This window comes from Carcharhinus amblyrhynchos, chromosome 9 (assembly GCF_965287045.1).
Source record: "Carcharhinus amblyrhynchos chromosome 9, sCarAmb.v2.hapA, whole genome shotgun sequence".
Taxonomy (NCBI): domain Eukaryota; kingdom Metazoa; phylum Chordata; class Chondrichthyes; order Carcharhiniformes; family Carcharhinidae; genus Carcharhinus; species Carcharhinus amblyrhynchos.
In genome coordinates this window covers 71,501,549-71,526,815 of record NC_137332.1, presented here as the reverse complement: position 1 = coordinate 71,526,815, position 25,267 = coordinate 71,501,549, and the positions used below count along the sequence as shown (strand labels likewise).

Below are 25,267 nucleotides of genomic sequence, written 5' to 3'. Positions count from 1 at the left end.
GTATACGCTGGCTATCATTTGATACATAGGAATTGCTAGACAAGACTATCTGGTCCAATCAAATGATACAATGATAATGGAGTCATTGATTAGTCATTAGCAATCAGTCTCTATCAATTAGTCGACAACAGATATAGGCTCGAGGCAAGAACTACCCCAACGGTTATCACATTATCTCAAACTAAATTTTATCAACCACCGAATCTTCACACTCCAGTAAAAAATTTTGGCCACAAATTAAAATATACATTCATGGTGGAACTGATGCACATCATGTCTGTCTATTGGTACTTATTACAAAGGAAGCAACCAGATGAGATTCCACCCTTTGTTTATGATACTTACAGGCTGAGGCGTTTCACTATACTCTTTCTGGGTTTTGGTGATGTAGGACTAACATCAGGAGTTGCCTCTAGCTCACAGGACACACGATAGCTGCAGGATGGCAGATAACAATACTTCACACAAGGTTCATTTAAAATAAGGAGATGTCTTTGCTTAATATTCCTGGCATTTTGAAAAACTCATTTGTACAGACAAAAAAATTGCATGAATGATTAATTTGCTTCCAAAAGGCACTTATTTTCAGGCAGGAGAACACTGCACTTTGATTAATGATTAACTGCTGCTTCTCACTACTGGAACTGCAATCTTTTGTACCACATGAAATGCAGATGGAAATGAATTTAACTTCATGTGTCAGACATTCTTAGAAGACAGCCACCATTATCATCATTGCCTTTTTGTGGGACATACTGAAGGGAACAAAATCATCCAACCTGAACATCAGTTACAGGAAAATAAAGCAGTAGTAAGTGCAGTAGTTAGCATTAGGCTGTAAAGTCACCAGCAGTTCCTGGCCTTATCTATATTTTCACATGAAGGTAAAGTCGACATAGTCCCAGATGACCAAAGACGACTCTCCCCTTGGATGGGGAGTATAAACTGGTGGCGATTTAACCAGAGGATTACCACACTTCAGGCAAGAGGCAAGGTTGGGAAAGCAGGGACTTCATTACTGGCCTCAGCTAATATTGGAATTGGACCTGATCTGTTGCCGTTGCTCTGCATCACTAACCAGCCATCTAGCCAACTGAGTTAAACTGACCCATGAGTGCACACAGCTGATGGTGGGCAGCTACTCATTGTTAATGCAAGGAGTTGGTCCATCATTCACTGAGTGACTAACACTCATGTGCTAGGTGTACAGATACCAAAATGAGGAGCAGATCTTGTTGACTGGCAATGATGGGAGCAGACAAAACATTAAAAGGGCAAGAGTTTGTGCTGCCAACATTTCTGGTGCAATCTTCCCAAAATCAACCAAGCCATTCCAAAAAGGAAAATAATAAAAGCTTCCCCCACCCACAAAATGGCCATACTCCCAGCTCAAATGAATCATTCCAGGTAATGGCTCAGCAGGTCTGTCTGCAGCCTGAGGTGGTGTAAAAGGTGCAAGAATATTTAAGCTCATTTTTTGTTCATTTACTAAGAAGCCAACTGTTGCAATTCAATGCAACTGTATAAAAGCTTTCTACAAGTCCATTTCAATTATTTCAAATCCCAGGTGGAGGATGAGATATTGATTAAACTTGGGGTTTTTGACATAATTAATAAAACAGCAGTACATCAAGGAATAATTTGAGGCAAACACTTTGTATAATTATTTTAAAAAAAATCACTTTCCAAAATGCTGACCAATTGTGAGTGATAAAGACCAGTGGTGCTGAAACATGTTTGAGCAGAAACTTCAAAAAGTAGCATAATTTACATCTGGATCAGCAGATGTGTTCAAAGTAGAAACTCAAAACATGGTTTCTGATTCAAAGTCTCATTTTTTCCTATAAGTATTGGCTTACTTGTTTGGTGCATGTTACTACATACTGATATAAAGACATGTATATGATGGCAGTGTTTGTGCATCCACCCAAAATGATTTGGTTGAGCAAGTGGAAAAACTGGCAAATGGAATTGAACCTGAAGTTGTTGCAAGGGAATAGGAAATAAACTGGAGGGGTAGTTGAAATGCAATACCTCGGAGTCCATTCCACAGGTCGCTGAAGGTGGCAATACAGATGGTTATGATACAGAAGGCATACGGAATGTTTGCTTTATTGGACAAGATATAGATTTCAAAAGCAGTGATGTAATGCTGGAACCCATATAAAACACCAGTTAGGCCACAATTAGAACTATGTACCGTCCTGGCTGCCATGTTACAGGAACAACATAATTCCTCCGGAGTAGAGGAGATTTACAGGAATGTCATCAGGGCTTGAAAATTGAGGCTATGAGGAAAGCCCAGCTCCCCCTAACGGAGAGGTCAATTACCAGGGGGCACAGATTTAAGGTGATTGGTAGATGGACTTCTCCACCCAGAGCATGGTGAGTGTCTGAATTCTTGTTGGTAGAGGCAGATACTTTCAGGTTATAATCCAAGTACCTTTTTAAATTAGTTAGGCTGCGGACCAGTTGCTAAAACACGGGATTAGAGTAGGCGGCTATTTTTTAAAACAATCTTTGAGCAGGCACAGGCAAGATGGGCTGAATGAACTTGTGTGCTGTATGGTTCTCATCACAAAAATATTTATAACAGGGAACTGTCAAGCTCATTAATGGTGGAAGATTATACAACCCTTGATGGTTTGATCAGCACATGTTTGCAATACCCTCTTACCTTTCTTTGTCAGTCAAGTATTGTTGACCGTGAAACCATTTTAGAAACTTCTGGACTGGATTGATGCTGTAGTTATTGCAAGCAGACTGTAACAGTTTAATTTGTGCTATTATCTCAAATTCCTAAAAAGAACATGGAAAGAAACGTTGGAAGTTGAGATTCAAAGCTGCTGTAATTGCTGCTGCTTTACCCGAGTCATTGATTTTAGAATAGCACCAAAACTATTTTAAAACATTTTGTTGGCTAGATTTGATGCGTAGTGGCTCATGCCTCAGAACCTTTCATTGGGAATCAATGGCCCATGCTGTGCTTCAGCAATGAATTTCCATATAGATTATTCAACCATGAACTTTGTGGACAATGTGTAGCTAGAATATTCTGGAACCTAACCGCTGCAGAGTTTTCTCCTCATGGGCTGTGGCCGTTCTGTTCTATCTTGCATTCAGTGTCAGTTTGACAGGTAAAAGAGGAAGACTTTATCCGGGTGAAAATTTGACAAAAGCATTGCACCGTTGGGTTGAAAAGTGTAAAATTGGTCAGTTGATAAGACTACAGTTGTATCCACCTAGGTGGGGAATGTATGGATTTGGGATAGATACACATTTTGCGTCCCTCCTGATTTCATGAACCACTGGAGTCAAACCACACAGGGTGCAAAGTGGATCAGGTAGGAACCCATCTCATTCCTGGGTTCGGCTAAAAAAGTGGAGCTCAAGTTGCAGTTTTAGGAATGAAGTGTCACTGCTTTCCACATGGTCAGGTTCCTATTGTGTTAGCATTTGCAGGTTCTCCGTGGCATAAAATGAAACTAGCACAAACATGCTCAACTGTAACCATAGCAATAAAGCATGTTTGCAAAGTTGATAGTAGCAAAGTCAGAAATGGGTGTTAAAAATCCATCACTGGTGCTAAAATCAGGAGCTGCAATCCTGCTTCAATTTACTGACATGCCATGACTGCTGCAAATGTTTCTCTTCTGGAGGAAACTGCTATCTGATTATTGAGGAACTATTCAACCAGTCTCAGGATTAAGGCCTTCAGTCTTGCCAAAACACTAAATTATAATATAATTCATGTAACACCAGTAGATACTTGCTTTACCTAGCAGTGACTGCTGGTAGGCAAACTGCATCAAATTAACAGTCATGATGTGGAGATGCCGGCGTTGGACTGGGGTAAACACAGTAAGAAGTCTCACAACACCAAGTTAAAGTCCAACTGGTTTATTTGATAGTAAACCCACAAGCTTTTGGGGTTTGTCCCTTCGTCAGGTGAGTAGAGAGTTCTGGTCTCAAACAGAGCATGTAAAGGCACACACAGTTTACAGAATACTGATTAGAATGTGAGTCTTTACAGCTAACCTGCTATTCAAGTCTTAAAGATGCAGACAATGTGAGTGGAGATAGCATTAGGCATAGATTAAAGAGATGTGTATTGTCTCCAGAGCGGAGAAGCTAGGACAGTATGACATCTTCTCTGGAGTCTTCAACATCTCATTGATGAAGATGAACATCTCGCCAGGGCCATTGCCATACCCCCACTTCTTGCCTTCAAACAACCACATAACCTCAAACAGACCATTCTTCGCAGCAAACTACACAGCCTTCAGGAGAACAGTGACCACAACACCACACAACCCTGCCACGGCAACCTCTGCAAGACATGCCGGATCATCAACATGGGTGACATCATCTCACGTGAGAACACCATCCACCAGGTACACAGCACATATTCTTGCAACTCGGCCAATGTTGTCTACCTAATACCCCGCAGAAAGGATGTCCCGAAGTATGGTACACTGGGGAGACCATGCAGACACTACAAAAATGGGTGAATGAACATTGCTGGACGATCACCAGGCAAGACTGTTCCCTTCCTGTTGGTAAACACTTCAGCGGTCACAGGCATTTAGCCTCTGATCTTCGGGTAAGCATTCTCTAAGGCGGCCTTCACGACACACAACACATGCAGGAATGGGACGGCCGTAATTATGGGGGATTTCAATCTGCATATTGATTGGTCGACCCATGTTGGACGCGGTGGACTCGAGGAGGAGTTATTGGAATGCTGCCGGGATAGTTTCCTTGAACAGTGTGTGTTGGAGCCAACGAGGGAGCGAGCTATCTTAGATCTGGTGTTATGTAATGAGGCAGGTAGAATTAGGGACCTTGTGGTGAAGGATCCTCTTGGGGAGAGTGATCATTGTATGGTGGAGTTTCTGGTGCAGATGGAGGAGGAGAAAGTGGGTTCCCGGACACGCGTCCTTTGTTTGAACAGAGGGGAGTACGGTAGGATGAGAGAGGAATTGGCGAATGTGGACTGGGGGACCGCGTTGGAAGGTAGGTCTGCTGAGGAGCAGTGGAGGATCTTTAAGGAGATCTTTCTTGGTGCTCAGCAGAAATTTATTCCGATGGTCAAAAAGGACCGTAGGAGGAGAGGTAATAAGCCGTGGATAATGAAGGAGGTGAAGGAAAGTGTTAAATTAAAAGCGGAGGCGTTTAGAGTAGCTAAGAGTAGTGGGCGAGAAGAGGATTGGGAGAGGTTTAAATGTCAACAAAGATTGACAAAGAAGTTGATAAAGAAGGGTAGGATAAACTATGAAGCTGGGCTAGCGCTTAATATAAAAAAGGATAGCAAGAGTTTTTATAAATATATAAAAAGGAAGAAGCAGGCTAGGGTGAACGTTGGACCCTTAGAGGATGAGAAGGGGGACTTAGTGGTAGGGGATGGGGATATGGCTGAGGTCTTGAATAACTTTTTTGTTTCGGTCTTCACAGAGGAAGACGTGAATAATTTGCCGGGTGTTAGAGATGGAAAGGTGGTAGGACTGGAGGGTCTCAATGACATTACTGTTACTAGCGAGGCGGTGCTCGACAGACTGGAGGGGCTGATTGTGGACAAGTCCCCAGGACCGGATGGAATGCATCCGAGGGTTCTGAAAGAAATGGCGGAGGTGATAATGGATGCCTTGGTGGTTATTTTCCAAACGTCGCTGGATTCCGGGGAAGTGCAGGAAGATTGGAAAACGGCTAATGTTACGCCGTTGTTTAAGAAGGCAAAAGGCAGGGAATTATAGGCCGGTTAGTTTAACGTCTGTTGTAGGTAAAATATTAGAATCCGTCATCAAGGAGGAAATAGCGAGGCATCTTGAGGGGAATTGCTCGATAGAGCAGACACAGCACGGTTTCATTAAGGGGAAGTCGTGTCTGACAAATTTACTGGAATTCTACGAGGATGTGTCTAGGGCGGTGGATAGAGGAGAGCCGGTGGATGTGGTCTTTCTTGATTTTCAGAAGGCGTTTGACAAGGTACCTCACAAGAGGTTATTACAGAAGGTCAGGGGACATGGAATTGGGGGTAGGGTGTTAGCGTGGATAGAGGATTGGTTGTCAAATAGGAGGCAGAGAGTGGGGGTCAATGAGTGCTATTCGGATTGGCGGTTGGTGATTAGTGGAGTGCCCCAGGGGTCGGTGCTGGGGCCTCAGCTATTTACCATTTATATAGATGATTTGGAGGAGGGAACTGAGTGTACGGTGTCGAAATTTGCTGATGACACCAAGATTGGTGGAACGGCAAATTGTGCGGAGGGTGTGGAGAGTCTGCAGAAGGATCTAGAAAGGCTGGGTGAATGGGCCAGGAACTGGCAAATGGAATTTAATGTTGGCAAGTGCGAGGTGGTCCACTTTGGTAGGAATAATGGTAGGAAGGATTATTACTTACGTGGCGAAAAACTGCAGCAGGCGACGGTGCAGAGGGACCTCGGGGTCCTTGTGCATGAGTCGCAAAAACCCAGCTTGCAGGTGCAGCAGGTGGTCAGGAAGGCAAATGGGATGCTGGCCTTCATAGCGAGGGGGATTGAATATAAAAGTAGGGAGGTCTTGCTGCGGCTGTATAGGGCATTGGTGAGGCCGCAGCTGGAGTACTGTGTGCAGTTTTGGGCACCGTACTTACGCAAGGATATTTTGGCCTTGGAGGGAGTGCAGAGGAGGTTTACTAGGCTGATGCCGGAGTTGAGGGGGTTGAGCTATGAGGAGAGGCTGAATAAACTAGAATTGTACTCGTTAGAGTTTAGAAGAATGAGGGGAGATCTCATTGAGACATATGAGATGATGAATGGGATGGATAGGATAGAGGTGGACAGACTCTTCCCACTCAGAAAGGACAGTAGGACTAGGGGGCACAGCCTCAAGATAAAGGGGGGGCGGTTTAGAACGGAGTTGAGGAAGAACTTCTTCAGTCAAAGGGTGGTGAATCTCTGGAATTCTCTGCCCGTTGAAGTGGTGGAGGCTACCTCGCTAAATATTTTTAAGACGCGGGTTGATGGGTTTTTGATAAGAGAGGGGATTAAGGGTTATGGGGAGAGGGCGGGAATGTGGAACTGAGCCACGACAGATCAGCCATGATCTTATTGAATGGCGGGGCAGGCTCGAAGGGCTAGACGGCCTACTCCTGCTCCTATTTCTTATGTTCTTATGCTCTTATGACAGAATCGCTGAGCAGAGACTGATAGCCAAGTTCCACACACATGAGGACGGCCTCAATCGGGATCTTGGGTTCATGTCGCACTACCTGTAACCCCCATGACTTGCATGAACTTGCAACATCTCACTTACAGTCCTGTCTGGAGACAATACACGTCTCTTTAACTATGCCTTATGCTATCTCCACTCACATTGTCTGCATCTTTAAGACTTGAATAGCAGGTTAGCTGTAAAGACTCGCATTCTGATCAGTATTCTGTAAACTGTGCGTGCCTTTTATACGCTCTGTTTGAGACCAGAACTCTCTACCCACATGACGAAGGGACAAACCCCGAAAGCTTGTGGGTTTACTATCAAATAAACCGGTTGGACTTTGACCTGAGACTTCTTACTCAAATTAACAGCACAGACATAGGCTATTTGGCCCAACCGGTTGTGCGCTGGTGTTTACACCTCTCCTGTCTTCATCAGACTCCAAACATTCTCTTATTTCTTTTCCATGCATTTCGCTTTCCTGGAAAGACAACCATGCCAAGTTCCTTCTTCATCCAATTTTTAGTGACTTTTATGTTTCAGATCTGGAGTTTTGGATTCCCGCTTCCAAAGCCAATAACAGAGGCATGCTCCCCATCCCCCCCAAATACAACTGTTGAAGTTTTGCTCGGTGCAATAATTTATACTAACCTTCCGTCTCTTCTCAAAGTTGATCAAACCATTCTATATGAGACAAACAAGAACAGCAAAAATTAATTTGACTTGTAGAAAGGTCAGATCACACTACAAGATTGTGAACTTGAAAGGATTCTTAGGAGTGAAATCCAAGTCCTGTAAACCTGGTTCCAAATTATAAGAACATAAGAACATAATTAAAGAAATTAAAATGTAGCAAAACTCAATCATGTGTACAACACAAATAAATGCATTGCACTGAGCATTATTTTGCAAAATTATACAGAATCCTCTACTACAGTCAAATTTGTAAACACCAAGTTTATTATACAAGTAGGCAAGCTAGGGGAGATAGTGGCAAGCGCTGCTGTCTCATAGCAACAGGGACCTGGGTTTAATTCCCAGCTTGGGTCACTGTGGGGAGTCTGCATGTTCTCCCCCTCTCTGCATGGGTGTCCTCCAGGTGCTCTGGTTTTCTCTCAGAATCTGAAAGACGTGTTGGTTAGCTGCTTGGGTCATGTTAAATTCTCCCTCAGGGTAACCGAATAGGTGCCAGAGTGTGGCGATTGGGGGATTTTTACAGTAACTTTATTGCCGTATTAATGTCAGCCTATTTGTGACATTAATAAACTTAAAGTTTAGAATGCAATGGAAAACAATGTTCAATTAACAGAATCTTAACTGCGCAAATAAAAAGTGTGCAATTTATATAACATTTTCAGGCTACAAATAAATCGGGCTACACTCAACTGGCTGCTTTGTGAATAAGCTGCATGCAAATCACCAAGTGATTGATTCATAGTACAAAGCATCAAATCAAAGCCATGCATGTACTGTCTTTAATGTGCTCCATTCATTAGTCTCATTAATTCTTTTATTGTCACTTTGGTTCCCATCTCCAAGCAACTTGCACGACAACTGTAATCATAGCAAAGAAGAAATCACAACATGTCGTAAAGAGACTTACATCAATATAATCTGGAAGAGCAGTGTCCAATAGAATTAGATCAGTTAAGAAAGTCCCCAGGTAGGGCACAGTTCCCTGCATCACACCCTATAAAAGAGGAGCAAAATTGTTTAATCCATTTTAAATGCATGTCACATTTCCCAAACATACTATCCATACTTAAAACCATTCCCTTTAGTATGCAACTAAATCAGTTTGCGACTCGAACATGCGAGTCTATTTAATTACAGATTATACCATGGAATAGAAAGCTAGAACTGGATCTCCCATGTTGAGTTGATCAATATCAGTCACTTGAAGGTTGGGAATTCTCTCACACATCAGGGCTTATAAATAGATTACCCATTCTTGCTAATGGTGAACACTCAAGTGATAAGTAATTATGTACAAAACAGTAATAAACATAAACAGCATTGGTCAAATACAACATTTGCCTCTCCTAACACCAAATTATAAGCAGTTCACTTAATTGTAAGGGCAGGCAAAACATTATATTATCCTCCATCACTTTATTTTCTTTTTCTCCTTTGTTACCAGAAATTCATGGCTGGAACTTGTCTTCATATGGTGACCTGGAGGATGATCATTGGTGTCTAATTCTATCAAAAGGCACGACAGCTGAGATCAATTGAATCCTTAAATAATGATCAGATATGCAGCTTTCCAGCAGGAGTTAATGGTCAGCTATCAGCAGTGCCAACTAGTTTTGTTATTTTATCGCGCAGAAGGAGATTCAAAAGAACTCAAGTAACAACTAGAGTAGACCCTACAGCTCCCACCATTCAGTAAGTTAATAAGTGACCGTCTTCAACTCCACTTTTTGGCTTGATTCTTATCTCCCTTGATTTCCTGAATTCAAAATCTATTGATCTTCAACCAAGTGTCCACAGCTCTTCTGTGTATAGATTTCCTGCCAAATCCTGAATCTTGCATTTCACTGAGATTCCATCTCATTCTTCCAATCCAGTGCATTGACCTGCATGATCTTTCACAGGATTATACATCCATCCCCAGAACTAATCCATTCAGCCTAACAGACTTGAGCTGACCCTAATTACCTATTTCTGCATGGAATTTAGTTCTTCCTTCCTTATCCTAAAATAGGTGACCAAATGGGAGCCCCAATTTCTATACTTGTGAACATCAGTACACTCAGCAGTGATTGAGTCAGAATACTGCCTTTACCGTCTAGACCATGAGGAAGATGCTGTCCATACTAGCTTTGGATCATCTTAAATGTGGAACAATTTAGATCTAAAATGACACATGATACATAAAACAGAAAGCCAAAGTTTTTCCACTGTCCAGTTCAGTCTGAGCAAAGGAGGGAGCTTATGGCAATAGCGAGAAACAATGGCTTCTTGATACCCAAATGATGATAAATATGCCAGGATGTTCTATTGTATGTACAGACAATGTTGGAGTGTGTTAATATTTTTTAAAACAGCACAAGACAGACTGAAAACTTGCTGCAGCCCACAAATTATGAATTTTGGGATTGTGCCTTATTCTTGACTACTATGTTGACCATTCAGCCCAATTGTTCAACTGAAAATATGCAGGAAAATTCCACGACAGGGAGAAGCAAAATCAAATCCAGTGGAGTGCCCAGGGATCTGTTCTAGGAGCCTTGCCGTGTGTCATTTTCATAAATGACCTGGATGAGGAAGTGGAGGGATGGGTTGGTAAGTTTGCCGACAACACGAAGGTTGGTGGTGTTGTGGATAGTCCGGAGGGATGTCAGAAGTTGCAGCGAGACATAGATAGGATGCAAGACTGCGCGCAGAAGTGGCAGGTGGACTTCACAGATAAATGTGTAGTGGTCCATTTTGGCAGGTCCAACGGGATGAAGGAATATAATATCAAGGGTAGGACTCTTAGCAGTGTAGAGGACCAGAACGACCTTGGGGTCCGGGTCCATAGGACTCTTAAATCGGCCTCACAGGTGAAGATGTGGTCAAGAAGGAGTATGGTGTACTCGCCTTCATTAATCGAGGGATTGAGTTTAGGAGTCGGGAGATAATGCTGCAACTTTATAAGACCCTTGTCAGACCCCACTTGGAGTACTGTGCGCAGTTCTGGTCGCCTCACTACAATAAGGATGTGGAAGCTATTGAAAGGGTGCAGAGGAGATTTACAAGGATGTTGACTGGATTTGGTGGCATGCCTTATGAGGATAGGTTGAGGGAGCTGGGTCTTTTCTCCCTGGAGAGACGAAGAATGAGAGGCGACCTGATAGAGATTTATAAGATGTTGAGAGGTATCGAGAGGGTGGATTCTCAGAGGCTATTTCCCTGGGCTGAAATGGTCGCTATGAGAGGACGCAGCTTTAAGGTATGGGGGAGTAGGTAGAGAGGAGATATCAGGGATAAGTTTTTCACTCAGAGGGTGGTGAGTAAGTGGAATTGGCTACCGTTGGTGGTGGTGAAGGCAAACTCGCTGGGGTCTTTTAAGAGACTTCTGGATGAGTACATGGGATTTAATGGGATTGAGGGTTATAGATAGGCCTGGTAGGTAGGGATATGATCAGCACAACTTGTGGGCCGAAGGGTCTGTTTGTGCTGTAGTGTTCTATGTTCATTTACTAGGCCAATCAGCTTAATCAAGTAAAAAACAACTTTGGAAGCACTTCAAGATAAAATCTGTATCTAATTTGGGGGATACAGTCCCCCAGAGATGGACAAATGCTTTATGAGATCATCATTTTCTTCAAAACACAAGTATCAGTGTTGATTGTTACAATATTAGCATAGATTTACTGCCTCCCATCCTATTGGACACTAATTCAAATCAAAGAAGACATGTTTGAAAGGGAGTGCCTGAGAGTGGGGAAATAAAAATGCTCCTCATGGAGCCAAGCACTAAAAACAGGCACGGTGGTGAAAAGGGTAGAAGGAGAAGAATGTAGCTGCAATTCCTAGAAGTGCAACAACATGTGCTCGAGCTGAATCATGTTCTTTTAGAAAAGGCAAAATCCATTCAGATGAACTGAATTATTGTCACACTGCCAAAATCTAGCAAGCCAATAAATAGTCACATCAACTTTGTACAACCACAGCATGGCATTGCAAAATCATGTCAAACACATATTAAAACAGGCAATCCTGTCAAACCCCTCAATTTGACCGATTGCATTTTGGTCCTTCTCAGATACTGAGAGTTAGGTGTTGCAAGCCATATCCAAAACATGGTGGATGCACATTCCGAGTTGGGCTTTTTTTCTGGGTGGAGGATATACTTGGCTGTCTTCGAGAACTTTCAAAAAAATCCTGGCAAAATCATTAACAACCATCCAATATTCTTGATAAGCACATCAGAGAAAAGGAGTTGTTATTCAACTGGTCTTAGCTCTCAATGGGAGGCAGGCAAGGAAGAGATACCAAGAGTTTAGGTCAAATATTCCCGTCAAAAAAGGTGGACTAACAAATCCAGAGTCCCTGGATGTCAAGAGGCTTAGGAGAAGAAAGAAAAGGAAGCTCTTGACAGATACCAAAGGCTCAGTACTATGAAGAACTTAGGAGGAGTAAAAAGTGTAGAGGTGATATTAAAGAGAAATTAAGAAAGTAAAGAGGGGGCATCAAGATATTGGCAAGTAAATCAAAGAAACCCAAAGACTTTGTTAGAATACATTAAGAACCAATGCAGAACCAAATAAAGATCAGGATTTACTAGAAACCACAAGGGTGGATATTCCTATGGTACTAATAATAGTGGCAGGGTTTGGGAACTCACTGGTAGTGACAAGAGATCCTCTAACTACTTGGATATACACCTATCAAAATTACGGATCAAGAGCTGGGAAGTGAGATTAGACTGACGGCTACTAATCAGCCAGTATGGACACAATGGGATGAGTGACCCCTTCATCACTGTAAATTTCGATGTATAAAATTTCGGTAATTCAGTATTCCTGGAGTACGTGGCTCTCTTAAAACAAAAAAAAAGCACAATGTTTCCAGATGCTGTGATTGGTGTCTGTTTTGATACAAACTATATGAAATTAGATCATTACAGTCTGAAATATTCAACAAATAAAGCAATCGGATTACAAATATGCCCCAGTTCTCATGCAACAACTAGTTCTTATTATAGAGGACAAACAAGAAAAACAGGTGATAATTTAACAAATAAATACTTAGGGGAACCAATCGAATCTGTAACTCTTCCACTTTGGGTTTTAATTACATGCCCTCAGTGCACAAAACAAAAAATCATTGGCACAAGTCTCACTTTATACTTCAAGTTCAAATTTCTAAGATATACTCAGGTTGTATTCTTGGCAGCATACCCACATTAAATGTTTATTTAAAAAGTTAGCATCCGACAGGCTTTGAATGCTTAAGCCAAACCAGACCACCTAGTACACTTATTGCTTCATCGGTTGACAACATTCACATGTAGTCAGCAGCCAGTTTAACTCATTATAGATACTATTTATTATTTATTTTAAATCATTGAACAGCTCACTAAAATAGATCCATTGGGCCACATGCAACATCTTACCTTCATTAGCAGGTCTCTATTTGTCAGAGAGTTATTTTCATTGGAGAATATACCTGAAAGCTCGTGAAACATTGAAGTACTGTGCCTAGTCAAGAGAATGAGACAAATTACTCATGAGGGAGTAGAAGGAGATTAACTAATGGCTGCCAAGGACTCCGACATCTACAAACAGGTAACAAAGACAGTGGAGAATGATGAGCATTTTGGGAGTTTTACAGAATTTAATGTTAATGAATCGGATTAGCTATCCTTTGGCAAATATTATTGGCAGCAAGAGAAACTGTCAAGAAACTCAAAAATGCAAACAGGATTAAATTGTCTGCAGCACAGAGATAAAAATTACAGGTGTATGCTCTTAGAGGTTTATTGCACTTCCTCAGGAGATAAAAGACTGTCTTTTCCATACTTACAGCATTCTGTACAAAATCATAAAAGAGAAAAATGCTGGAAAATCTCAGGGGAGAAAAGAGCTGACGTTTTGAGTCCAGAACACCCTTTGAATGTTCAGCTCTTTTCAGATTCCAGCATCCACAGGAATTTGCTTTTATCCACCATCTTATATGGCTGGCACAGCATCATTTTGGGAGAATTGAGGCAGGTTATATCTAAGAGTAGATCAGTTTGGGAGCACAATAATTTAAAGTTCAAGGTGAACAGCTTTATTAAGAATCGGAATTCCTACAGTGCAGAAGGAGGCCATTCAGCCCATCCAACCTGCACCAATAACAATCTAATCTAGGTCCTAACTCCATGGATTTACCCTGTTAGTCCCACTGGACGACAAGGGGAAAAACCATGCAGCCACAGAATGTGCAAACTCCACAGTCACTCAAGGCCTAAATTGAACCCAGGTCCCTGGTGCTAGCCAAAGGAAGAACAATTCTGACAATTAGCCAATTGTTAGGAGTGCACAGCAAGTACCTCTGGTAGTCTTATTGACACACGTAGAACTTGCTATCCAGTACTGTATGTTTATCAGAAATATTTCACAGCGACAGTGGAAAAGGAGCTTACTTTGATACGAATGCCCAAGTCTTCTTCAACTTGAATATTTGAGTTGACTGCATTGCAGACACAATCGCATACAGAGATGAAAAATTCTTCAAGATCCTACATTCCTGTTGGAAAACAAAGGAGTTCTGTGTAAGTAACAGCAGCTCCCATTTGCTGATAAGAACAGAACCTGAGGTATCAACAGAAGTTCAGCTGTGAAAATAACAGCAGCAAAAACAGATTACGGAAAAACATTGTCACACTTCACGCTTGTTACTCCCTTATTTTTCCTCCACTACAATCTCTTCAGCTGTGGTCAGATGGTGTGTTTCAGAGGAAGAGGGGGAGGGGGAAGGGAAGAGGCGGGGAGGAAGGGGAGAGGGGAAGAGGGGGAGGGGAGAGGAAAGAGGGGAGGGAAGGGAAGGGAAGAGGAGAGGGGAAGCCTCTGCCCATTTTCTTAGGCTGATGAATTGGTGACAAAATATTGTAACTTCGAACAAAAGTGCAAAAAGGGTAGTACAGGCAGCACAAGATAAAGAAAAGCATATAAATCAGAAAATTGAGTACATTTTTATTGGCTACATTTTGACTAAAATAAAATTGTTGATATCCAAGTCAGCTGATCTCAACTAGGATAGCAGCAGCAGTGCCCACCATACACTTGGCTCTACAAAAGGAAGCAGGAGAAATTAAATCAGTCATAATTCCCACTGCCGAGCTTCTGTAATAGGTACTGCAAATTAAGAAGGGGCTGCTTATTCAGCTTACTCTGTTATTTGCAGCCAAAGGATACAATGTTCAGCACATACTGGGTTTTTGTTTACAAAAGCAAATTATACTGATTTCAGCTTCCAAACTCACTGTGGGAATTATGATTGCCATGATTCAACATTCTACAGAAGCAATCAACTTTTCTTCCTCAAGAACCTACCTCACTGCTCCTCCCTCACCCACTATCCATGAGGTTTTCTGTACTTGTTAACACCCAACCCAAATTGCTTGCATGCTGCCTTCCACATCCTTGTGGGATTTTGCCTTTTGCATAGAGATCGATAGACAATGTCATACCTGAGCAATGTGAATCCACTTGTCAATTATTTTAGCCCTCTGCTGTGGTTTCGACTGGAGATCCTTTAATATGGTACTGATGACACACTTAGTGACAAGATTGAATTGGGTGATGGTCGCCTGGACTGTAAGTGCTAGATGTTTGTTTCCCTTCTTGTCCCGTTGGGACCAGATGTATCCCAGGCAATGATGGGGGACCACGTTCTTGAACAGGTACTGATCAAAAATAAAAATGAATACTAAAGATGTTTTTACTACCATAGACCTTTTGAACACTAAAGTGCAAACAGAACTTGCCCAGATAAAGGTCAACCAGCTTCACTGCTTTGTACATTTAAAACTAAAATACAAAGGTTAGACAGTGACAGTGTATAATTCTCACAGATACAGGAGTGCATTAATGGAGTGAAACATGCAGGATCTGTTCAGCTGCCTGCTAACATTGGATGGTGTGTATATAATGAGTGGCTAATCCAATACCACACAATTTGCCCAATCACCTGAGACAAATTTCTACCCCATAAGTGAGTGATAGATTATTTTTGACCAGATTATCTACTTTACAAGAGCTTGTCATACACTAATTAAAATATTTGGTAACACCTAACAAGATCTTCAAATTAAAAGGTGAGAGTGAATCACAACAGCTACAACTATATTACTCAATCATATGGAGATGGGATTCAAGACATAGCCAGAAACAAGGGGCAATATTAGGAAGGTTGACCAAAACCTTAGCCAAAGATGTATGTTTTAAGAAAGGCCATAGCAGGAAGAGGCAGAAACGATTTGGGGAGGAAATGCAAGCATGGAATATAGGCAGAAAATACGAGAGTTGGAGAAGTGGTGAATTTGTGCTGATAGGATACAGTGTCGAGAGTTTTGGAGGAGCTCCTGAAGAGTTTTGGATATGGAAATGAAAGGCATGAACAATGGCTTCAGTGGAAGATTGGTTGTTCTATGATCAAAAGCAGGCAGTATTAGAATTGAACTGAATTCTTTGTGCAATGGGGTTAAAAGTGACACTTCTGCATGCTGTAGACAGTTTGTTTTTAATCAGAGATAGTGACTGGGAAAGCATGCAGTTTCTAGTGCCAGCTGAAGATGGACTATGCCTCCATTCTCCTCCATGATCAATGCTGGGAAATTTATGGCTTGTTCATGCACAACTGAATAAACTGCCACTCTAACAATGCAAATGACAAGGCGAAAGGTCAAGAAAAATGACAGAGAGGTAGAGTTAGGCATCAAAGTACCTGTAGAAGCTAACTTCCATGTCTGCAGATCATATTGCCAAAGAGGCAGCATGTAGTTGAAGTAGGGTGGGTGGGTTCAGGGTGCTAAAGCAGCATGTACTTTATTCCCTGGATCCAGTGATGTTTGGAGAGGAGGATAACTGATCTGGACTAAAGGAAGTCAATAGATACAATGTTTTACTGTTAAACAGCTGCCCTTTCCCAATATTCTAAAGAAGTAAGATGTCCTGCATAGACTAGGCATTTCAATTAAACAGATTTCTAAAACATTTTATTTTGAGACAACTATAGGTTGCAATTTTAACTTAACTTGTCAAGATGGGATTGGGCAAAAGACTAATTTTACAGCCTATTTGTACCCTCCAATAGCATATGTTAAATTGGTCTCGTCATAAATGATAACACTGAATACAGCAGTTGGGACTTGTACATGACATACTTGGAATACTGTGTACAGTTCTGGTCACCCTATTATTATAGAAAGGATACTATTAAACTAGGAAAAAAAAAGTGTAAAAAAGATTGACTAGGATGGTACTGGGACATTATGGTTTGAATTACAAGGAGAAGCTGGGACTTTGTTTACCTGGAGCATAGGAGGCTTTGGGTGACCTTAGCGGTTTATAAAACAGAGGGGCACAGATAAGGTAGATAGTCAACATCTTTTTCCAAAGTTGGGAAGACTAAAACTAGAGGGCATCGGTTCAAGGTGAGAAGGGAGAGATACAAATGGGTCTACAGGGGCAATTTCCCTCTCCCCCCACCCCTCCACAGTGTGGTGGGCATCTGGAACCAGCTGCCAGAGGTAGTTACATGGATAAGTCTGGTAGAGTGGGATATGGGCCAAACATGGGCGATTGGGACGAGCTTAATGGTTAAAAACTGGGTGGCATGGACAAATTGGGCTGAAGGGCCTGTTTCCAAGCTGTAACTCTCTAGGATAATCGAGTGGACTGGTTGCACTTTGACTGCTATACACCATGAAAAGTGTGCCAAGCTTTCTCCATGCAAGCCAGGCTTGCATCAGTCTTTATCTGAAAACTAAAAAGGAAAATGCACTGGCCTGCTCATATTTGTTACCATTTTTATGCCAGCTGTAAACATTGCAGCTTTACTCCTGCAATACTATTACACAATGCATAGAAGTCTAACAGTAGATGTTAATAAGAAAGGGGTTTTCAGTCACTCCCAAGGCTACTTGTTTCACATGACTTTCACCTTCAGCAAAACAAAGGCAGCTGTTGAAGTTTTCATTGAAAGACACTCCAACCTTGTTACTGAGGTCACATGTCAAACATGTTCTGGTGTCTTAGACACTGCATTGTGTGTGAACTCAGTTATAGTGACTGCTAATGACGTGAAGAGAGATTGGATCACTGACTGCCATCCAAAACATCACACGCAGCGTAATGGGCAACTATTCCCACAGAACGGCCCCAAGTTCACGTTTACTCACAGCATCCATGTATGTCAGCTGCTCTGCAACAATGTCTGACGGGAAGGAGAGGATGTCCTGTTTCTCGTCAACTCCCTCTATCTCTACATCCCCTTCCTCTCCCAGTTGGAAAGTGATGTTTCCATAGTTACTACCTGTACAATTGAAAGGAGACATTTATTTTGTGCCCAAAGTTCATGGCACTTAACTAAAATTTCTAAAAACAATACACTTCTCAAATATGCACAATTAGAAATCTAGCACTGGTCTAAAATGTTCTCATGATGTGGATACGCCGGCGTTGGACTGGGGTAAACACAGTAAAAAGTCTGACAACACCAGGTTTCAGTCCAACCGATTTATTTGATAGTAAACTCACTAGCTTTCAGGTTAGCCCCTTCGTTTTCTGGCCTCAGAACTCTCCATTCACCTGACGAAGGGGCTAACCCGAAAGCTAGTGAGTTTACTATCAAATAAATCGATTGGACTGAAACCTGGTGTTATCAGACTTTTTACTAAAATGTTCTTACAGCTGTATTTTTAAAATCTAGATTCAGTGAAATAAATCTTCAACAATGTTACAGTCAAAGTCTCTTAATGGAGAGCACTTGAGTAGCAAGAAAATATTTATTGATGTGATCCCACCAAGCAGTCCTTATAGATGGGAAGCTAGTCTGTGTCTGAATAAATCTTCCACCACACTTAGTATGTTCTTATTTCATAACTTTGTCTTAGAGCCAGTCACAGAATTTAATAAAGATACCATTGATAGCAACAGCTAGAAGAAATTGCCGATAGGTCACAATAAATGCTGCCAGGCAAAAATCAGATCATAGTACATCTTCCTCTTAAGGTTGCATGATGTATATCTTGTGTTTGTGTATTCTGTAATCATAACGCCTCAAATTGGTAGTGCAAGGAGGGGGCAGGAAAAGATTGGGGTTAGAGAAGGAGAGGGAAACATTTCAGAGTCCTTTCCAGAAACACTGCAAGTTCTGGAAAAGCCTTTCTGATACTTTGACAGATACAGGCTTTACAAAAGGTCAAGACTGAAATGGAAAATAAGTATCTGGCACCACAACAAAAAAAAAGACCCTCTTCCAGTCAATGTCAGCACAACACTCAACTCTGATTCATTTTTAAACAAGCTTAGCTTAATTATAAATTCAGAATTCAGAAACAATTTCCAAAAAATGCGAAAGGAAACCCAAATGAACTCCAAAACCACTGGGCATAACTCTGCATGAACCTGTGGTTAGCAGATGTTCTGAATTAGTTTACTTAAGAATGCCAGTAATGTGAAAAGCTGTAAACAATACACATAAATAAACTAATTCACAACACCACATCATTCGGAAATGATTCTCTCAACCTGGCAGAATACTCAATTGGAGTATCTGTGGGTAAAATGGTGTTGCTGTAACAACATGTCTTGCACGTTGGTGATTACAATTTGTTAATAGTGTTTTTTTAAAGATCTGATAATCTTTAAAATATCATTGTCCCAATTTCATTAATTCCATTACAATCCAGTGTATATTTAAACGTTTTATCTTTCAGAGAGACTGAAAACCTTTATCTTTTGAGTTATCTGTAGAGTAGTTTAACTGGCATTTGTCAAAGTATGTTTATGAAGATGTTTCAAAGTGAAACACAGGTCAACCATTTGGCCAAAGGTGAATGTGCTGGTTCCAACTCTCAACTGGCAGGTGGAGTTTAACCCTAATAAGTGCGAGGTGATTCATTTTGGTAGGACAAATTTGAATGTGGATTACAGGGTCAACGGCAGGGTTCTGAGGAATGTGGAAGAACAGAGATCTTGGGGTTCATATCCATAGGTCTCTGAAGGTTGCCACTCAAGTGGATAGAGCCGTGAAGAAGGCCTATAGTGTGTTAGCATTTATTAACAGGGGTTAGAATTTAAGAGTCACAGGGTTATGCTACAACTGTACAGGACCTTGGTGAGACTGCATTTGCAATATTGTGTGCAGTTCTGGTCACCTCACTATGAGGATGTGGAAGCATTGGAGAGACTGCAGAGGAGATTTACAGGATGCTATCTGGTTTGGAGGGTAGGTCTTATGAGGAAAGGTTGACGGAGCTGGGGCTTCTCTCTTTCGAGCGGAGGAGGATGAGAGGCGACAAGAGGTTTATAAGATGATGAGGGAGGTAGATAGAGTGGACATTTAGAGACTATTTCCTCGGGTGGATGTAACTGTTATTAGGGGGCATGACTATAAAAGGTTCATGGTGGGAGATATAGGAGGGATGCCCGAGGTCGGTTCTTTACTCAGGGGTTGGGGTGTGGAATGGGACTGCCTGCTGTGATAGTGGAGTTGGACACTTCAGGAACTTTCAAGCAGTTACTTGATAGGCACATGGAGCACACCAGAACGATAGGAAGTGGGGTAGCTTGATCTTGACAAACCTCGGTACAACATCAAGGGCCAAAGGGCCTGCACCGTGCTGTATTGTTCTATGTTCGATGTAGAAAGCAGTGCAAAAAATGTAGTCAATGTAGTTGTGGCAAATATTAATTGACAGGCTGAATCCAGAAACTGAGAAAAATCAAGGGAAGGAAGAATCAGAAATGGACCTGGTGAAGGTGAGGGAAGGGTGGAATTCAAAAACAAGGTCAATTAAATTTCCCAGATCATGGCTAGAGCAGTCATCAACATACAAGAAAAATGAGATAAGGGAGGGCCCCACCTAGGACTGGAAAAATGAATGTTCCACTTGGTCTTGCAAAAAGAAAAATGCAGTCATAGCTAGGACCCACACAGTTAATTATTTGGAGAAAGTGAATGGAGTTGAAGGAGAAGTTGTTCAGAATTAGGACAGGCTCATTCAGGTATGGTAAGGTAGTGGATGGGTCTCCATTCAAGGAAGGAACAGAGAGCTCTGATATTGTTCTGGTTTTGGGACAGTGGGAAGGAAGGAAGGAAAAAGGGGTTGTAGAGGGATTGGAGGTCTATAATTCTGATGTTATTTCATGTGTATGGCATAAATAAGCTTTGAAAGATGAAATTAAAATAAGCTTCACGGTAGTATTTGCAATCACAATAAAATATTTGCAACCACCACCCACCCACCCCAGTAGAATTTCCTGGCCTTGCTGAAGTCAGTGGACTTTTGAACAGTTCATCCTATTTTCTGGCCACCAAGACAGTAAAATTCCATTCTACCTCTGTTGTTTTGACAAGCAGTTTTTATCTTTGCAATGCAAAAATTAATATCTTACTGTCAAGCTCCTGTTCTCCTGATTCTTCCTTCTGAAACTGATCAAGGAGATTCTGTGCCTGTTGCTCAAGCTCAGATCCTGGCATCATCTGCCTCAAGTAGGCAATAACCTTCCAGAGGCATGTGTAATTTGGAACTTGGCGGAAGTCTTCTGAGCACTGGTCTAGCCAGGCTCGTAGAATTGAGACTGTAGTACTGGAAATAATTAGACAAGTGAAGAATTAGTAACTGTCCATCAAGCAAAAATTAAGTTAGTAATCTGCAACTTTAAACTTTGTAGATCAAGACTGCTTTTGAATGTATTCTTCTGATATGGGTCACACCAGCATTTCTTTGTACCTCCCTAGTTAGCTGAGAGCAAGTGGTGATGAGCCACCTTCTTGAACTGCTGCTGTGTGCTAGCTGACGGTACTCCCATGGTGTCATCAGGCAGCAAGCTGCTGAATTTTAACCCAGTGACACTCCAGGAATGAAGGTACATCAGGATGTGGCATGTCTTTGAACAGAACTTTGAGGGGTGGTGGTGTTCCCAAGGTATTTCTTCTTTGGGGACTTTCACTGATTCAACCTCCTGAGGCTCATCAAACAAAGCCAGACAAACCAAGGGAGACAATTTTTCCAAGAGCTTCTTAAAAAGAGAAAGATGGAGATGTTTAAGGGGAAGGATTTATCCAGTTGAGATACACAACAGACCATACTTAGTGGAACATGGAACTCCAGAAGTATTTTAGGGATTCACAAGGATGAGAGAGATAGGAGGCCATGGAGAAATCAGAATTATTCAAAAAATCAAATTCAGGCATTGGTGAAGCAGAAAATATTTGGGTCAGCAAATAGAGATGGACTGAATTCCAGATGAGATTACGAATACAAAGGAGAGTTTAAAGTAGGAGTTTTTTTTGTAAAGACTAAAGTGAAACATTCTTCTTAAAATAACATACAATTTATACTGAAGTTATCAGTTTTTCATTAGGAAACTCTTCTATAAATCTGCACTGTTTACTACATCTGACTGGAGGTTGGTTTAGCTCAGTTAGCTGGACAGCTGCTTCGATGCCAACAGCACAGGTTCAATTGCCATACTGGCTAAGATTATACACGAAAGCCCCATCTTCTCAATCTTGTCCCTTGCCTTAGGATCTTCAGGTTAATTGTTTGAGAGGGAGAGCAGCCTATAGTCATTTTGGACTATGACACTTTACCTTTTTTGCTCCATTTAACTGAAACAGAAGGACATGCCTTTAAAAGTTGCACACATCTGTTCTCAGTAATTCCATATTATGTGGATTACACGCATGCACAGACTCTACTGAGACTAACCAATTTCATTCTTATTAAAATGGGGGTGGATGGGGGAGGTGGCAGTAGCTTGCTGTGTCACATGCAGTAATAGTCTTGTGCTGTTCGATAATGAGATGACTCATTCTTAGAAATATTTTGCACTGCAGGGATGATTTTTACTTCATCTGTCTTCAGTATGACGGTGTTCAGATCACAGATTAAATCCAGGGATAACTGTTCTTTCAAATCAGTCCCAAAACTGGTGGCCTAAATTTTTAAGGATACGGAATCAATTTAAAGTGAAGTACTGGAATTTTTGGAAATATCAGTAAATTCCGTCAGTGAAGTCAGCTGCATTACCTGAGCCTTGATGAATAATAGTTTTTAAACAATTGCATAGGAATTTCAGAGTTTAGGGTCAAAACAGCTGAAAGCACAGCTGTCAATGGCAAGGCAAAGGAAATCCAAGATGCACAAGAGGATCAGAAATCTCAGCATTAGGTTCAAGAAATATATCAGAGAGAGAGAGGGGAAAAAAGCCATGGAACCTTGATAAAGGTAACCATATTTCAGGTAGTTACCTTCGCTTGAGGAAACAGTGGCTCTCCAAGTGAAATAAGACCACAGAAAGAAACCAGGATGATTTATTGCACCAAGAAATTCTTGCCTGGTATTGCTCAAATCAAATAGTGTAGGCATTAAAAACATCCAACCATTAATACTCCAAAGATATACGAAAGAAACTCAAACGATCACAACCATAAAACTTTATTTCAGCAGCAAAATGCCCAGTTGGGAATAAGTTAGAGCTAAAGAGGCTCTACCCTGCTGACTCATTATGGTAGGATTTAATCAGTACCTGCAGCCAAGAAAATTTGGCCCAAAGCACTAATTTGTGATTCCGCTGGAATAAAACCCCTGTTTGCAACACGTAATTAACAAGTGAGTATATTGCCACTGAGTCATCTGAAACTTCTGTTCTGTTAAGATTTAACTACTCAATAGCATTCTTTTCAGTACCCAGAATGGTCACTTCTGAAAGCCAACACTGAAAATACTCAGGACTGTGGTGACACTGGAGAAAAATGTAAGGACATGATAGGACTGGAAATAATTGTAATCTCAGGTAATATTTCAAATAATACACACAGTATCACAGAACTCTGCATATTTTTCTAAGTAATCATCCAGTGCCCTCTTGAATGCCTCGATTGAACCTGCCTCCACTGCACTGCCGGGCAGTGCATCCCAAGTCAATGTGAAGGTGTTTTCTTCCTCACATCACATGCTTCATTTGCAAATCACCAAGTTTGTGGATTTTGTGCACTTTGCTCCAGTTCCGTGTCTTGAGGCATCTGAGTTTTATTGCACTTTCAATGTCAACTCCATCACAAACCTCTGTCCCCCCCCTTGAAAGACTTTCCTTAAAACACCTGTTTTCAAACATGCTTTTGGTTATTTTTGCAACTTTGTTCGATAGTGTTCCTATGAAGTATCATGGATGTTTCATCATATTAATGACATTTAAATACAAATTGTTCTTGGCATTTGCTTAACTAAATGCAATGCCAGCAGTTCAAAAATCATGTTTCCGTGGGAAAAAAAAGCAAGAGTTTCATACTGCCCTCGCTCTACCCAAAAATGGTTGTAGAGATCAACTTCCGAAGTAACTGGCCAACTAGCACATTATCTTAATGTGATTTACGCTTTCCTCAATGAGGAATCAGCAATATTTTGGCCCCTTCCTGTTTCATTATTGTGTATGCACATCCTGGTACAATAAAAGGATCCACGTAACCTTCATTCAGAAAAGATGTAGTCTCCTGTATTAGCTTCCCCCATCTAAAATGAGTTAGTTAGGGGGTTGGAGGATTTCTCCCTCCCTCACGCCTCAGGTTTTGATAAACTTTTTTTTTGCTTATTCCAAGAGGTCACAGATCTCTTGGTGGGGTGGCATGGTAGGTACTGCAACAGTTGGATTGAGCGGAGGGTTTTTTTGTGCATGCCATTTTCAAGCATGTACAGAGATTGATGAGTGGTTTCTTTTGTGTCGATGCATTCCCATTGGAATTGCTTGCTATTTCATTGCAAGAGAGAGCATTCCCAGAAAACTGTCTTTCCACCAAACTGACCAATTCTCTTTATAATACAACACAAACATGCTTTTCAATTTGATCGCAGCAAATTTGTTTTTTGCTCCTTGGTCTTTCAGGTCATTCTCACTAATCAAAGTGACAAAACACAATATCTCCACTCAAAAAAAACAAATTAGTGAGCAAGCCATAAACAGGAAAAAGAACTACTGCCTGAGCACAGAAACCAAACTCCAAGTCCACCACTCAATCTTTTTTGATGCCTTTCCTTTCTTTCCTGTTAAATAGCTCAGAGTTTAATTGAAAAGTTGTATTGACCAGAATACCCATGCGTTTAATCCCAGGTCTCAACTCAATTAACAGACGATTTGGTCCATGGCCATAAAATGACCTCAGCAAAAATCGGTATCGGTCAAATTTTTTAAAATATATACAGCGTTCCCACCAATCGCCAATGTATTCTGCAGCATTGTATGTGATACTGCCTACAGTCAAATACCCTTGGCAGGTCTCAACTAACATGATTCAAACAGTTGGAAAAAGTACTTGACAGCATTAATTTAGAAACCAGCTGGACAAATGAGAACTTAGTGAGAAGTCTACC

The 25,267-nt window shown here is 41.3% G+C and overlaps 1 protein-coding gene across 1 annotated transcript in view; it reads right to left on the bottom strand.

The window, feature by feature from the left end:
• rgl1 (ral guanine nucleotide dissociation stimulator-like 1) overlaps window positions 1–25,267 on the bottom strand; it is a 70,973-nt gene that overhangs the window by 8,679 nt on the left and 37,027 nt on the right. The window contains exons 5-13 of the mRNA XM_080196768.1: window positions 21,291–21,484; window positions 18,071–18,204; window positions 15,359–15,574; window positions 14,312–14,415; window positions 13,298–13,382; window positions 8,795–8,881; window positions 7,843–7,875; window positions 2,678–2,799; window positions 346–435 (exon numbers count right to left, since the gene is read on the bottom strand). Of these exons, the coding sequence (XP_080052894.1) occupies window positions 346–435; window positions 2,678–2,799; window positions 7,843–7,875; window positions 8,795–8,881; window positions 13,298–13,382; window positions 14,312–14,415; window positions 15,359–15,574; window positions 18,071–18,204; window positions 21,291–21,484 (1,065 nt within the window). The remainder of the gene's footprint in view (window positions 1–345; window positions 436–2,677; window positions 2,800–7,842; window positions 7,876–8,794; window positions 8,882–13,297; window positions 13,383–14,311; window positions 14,416–15,358; window positions 15,575–18,070; window positions 18,205–21,290; window positions 21,485–25,267) is intronic.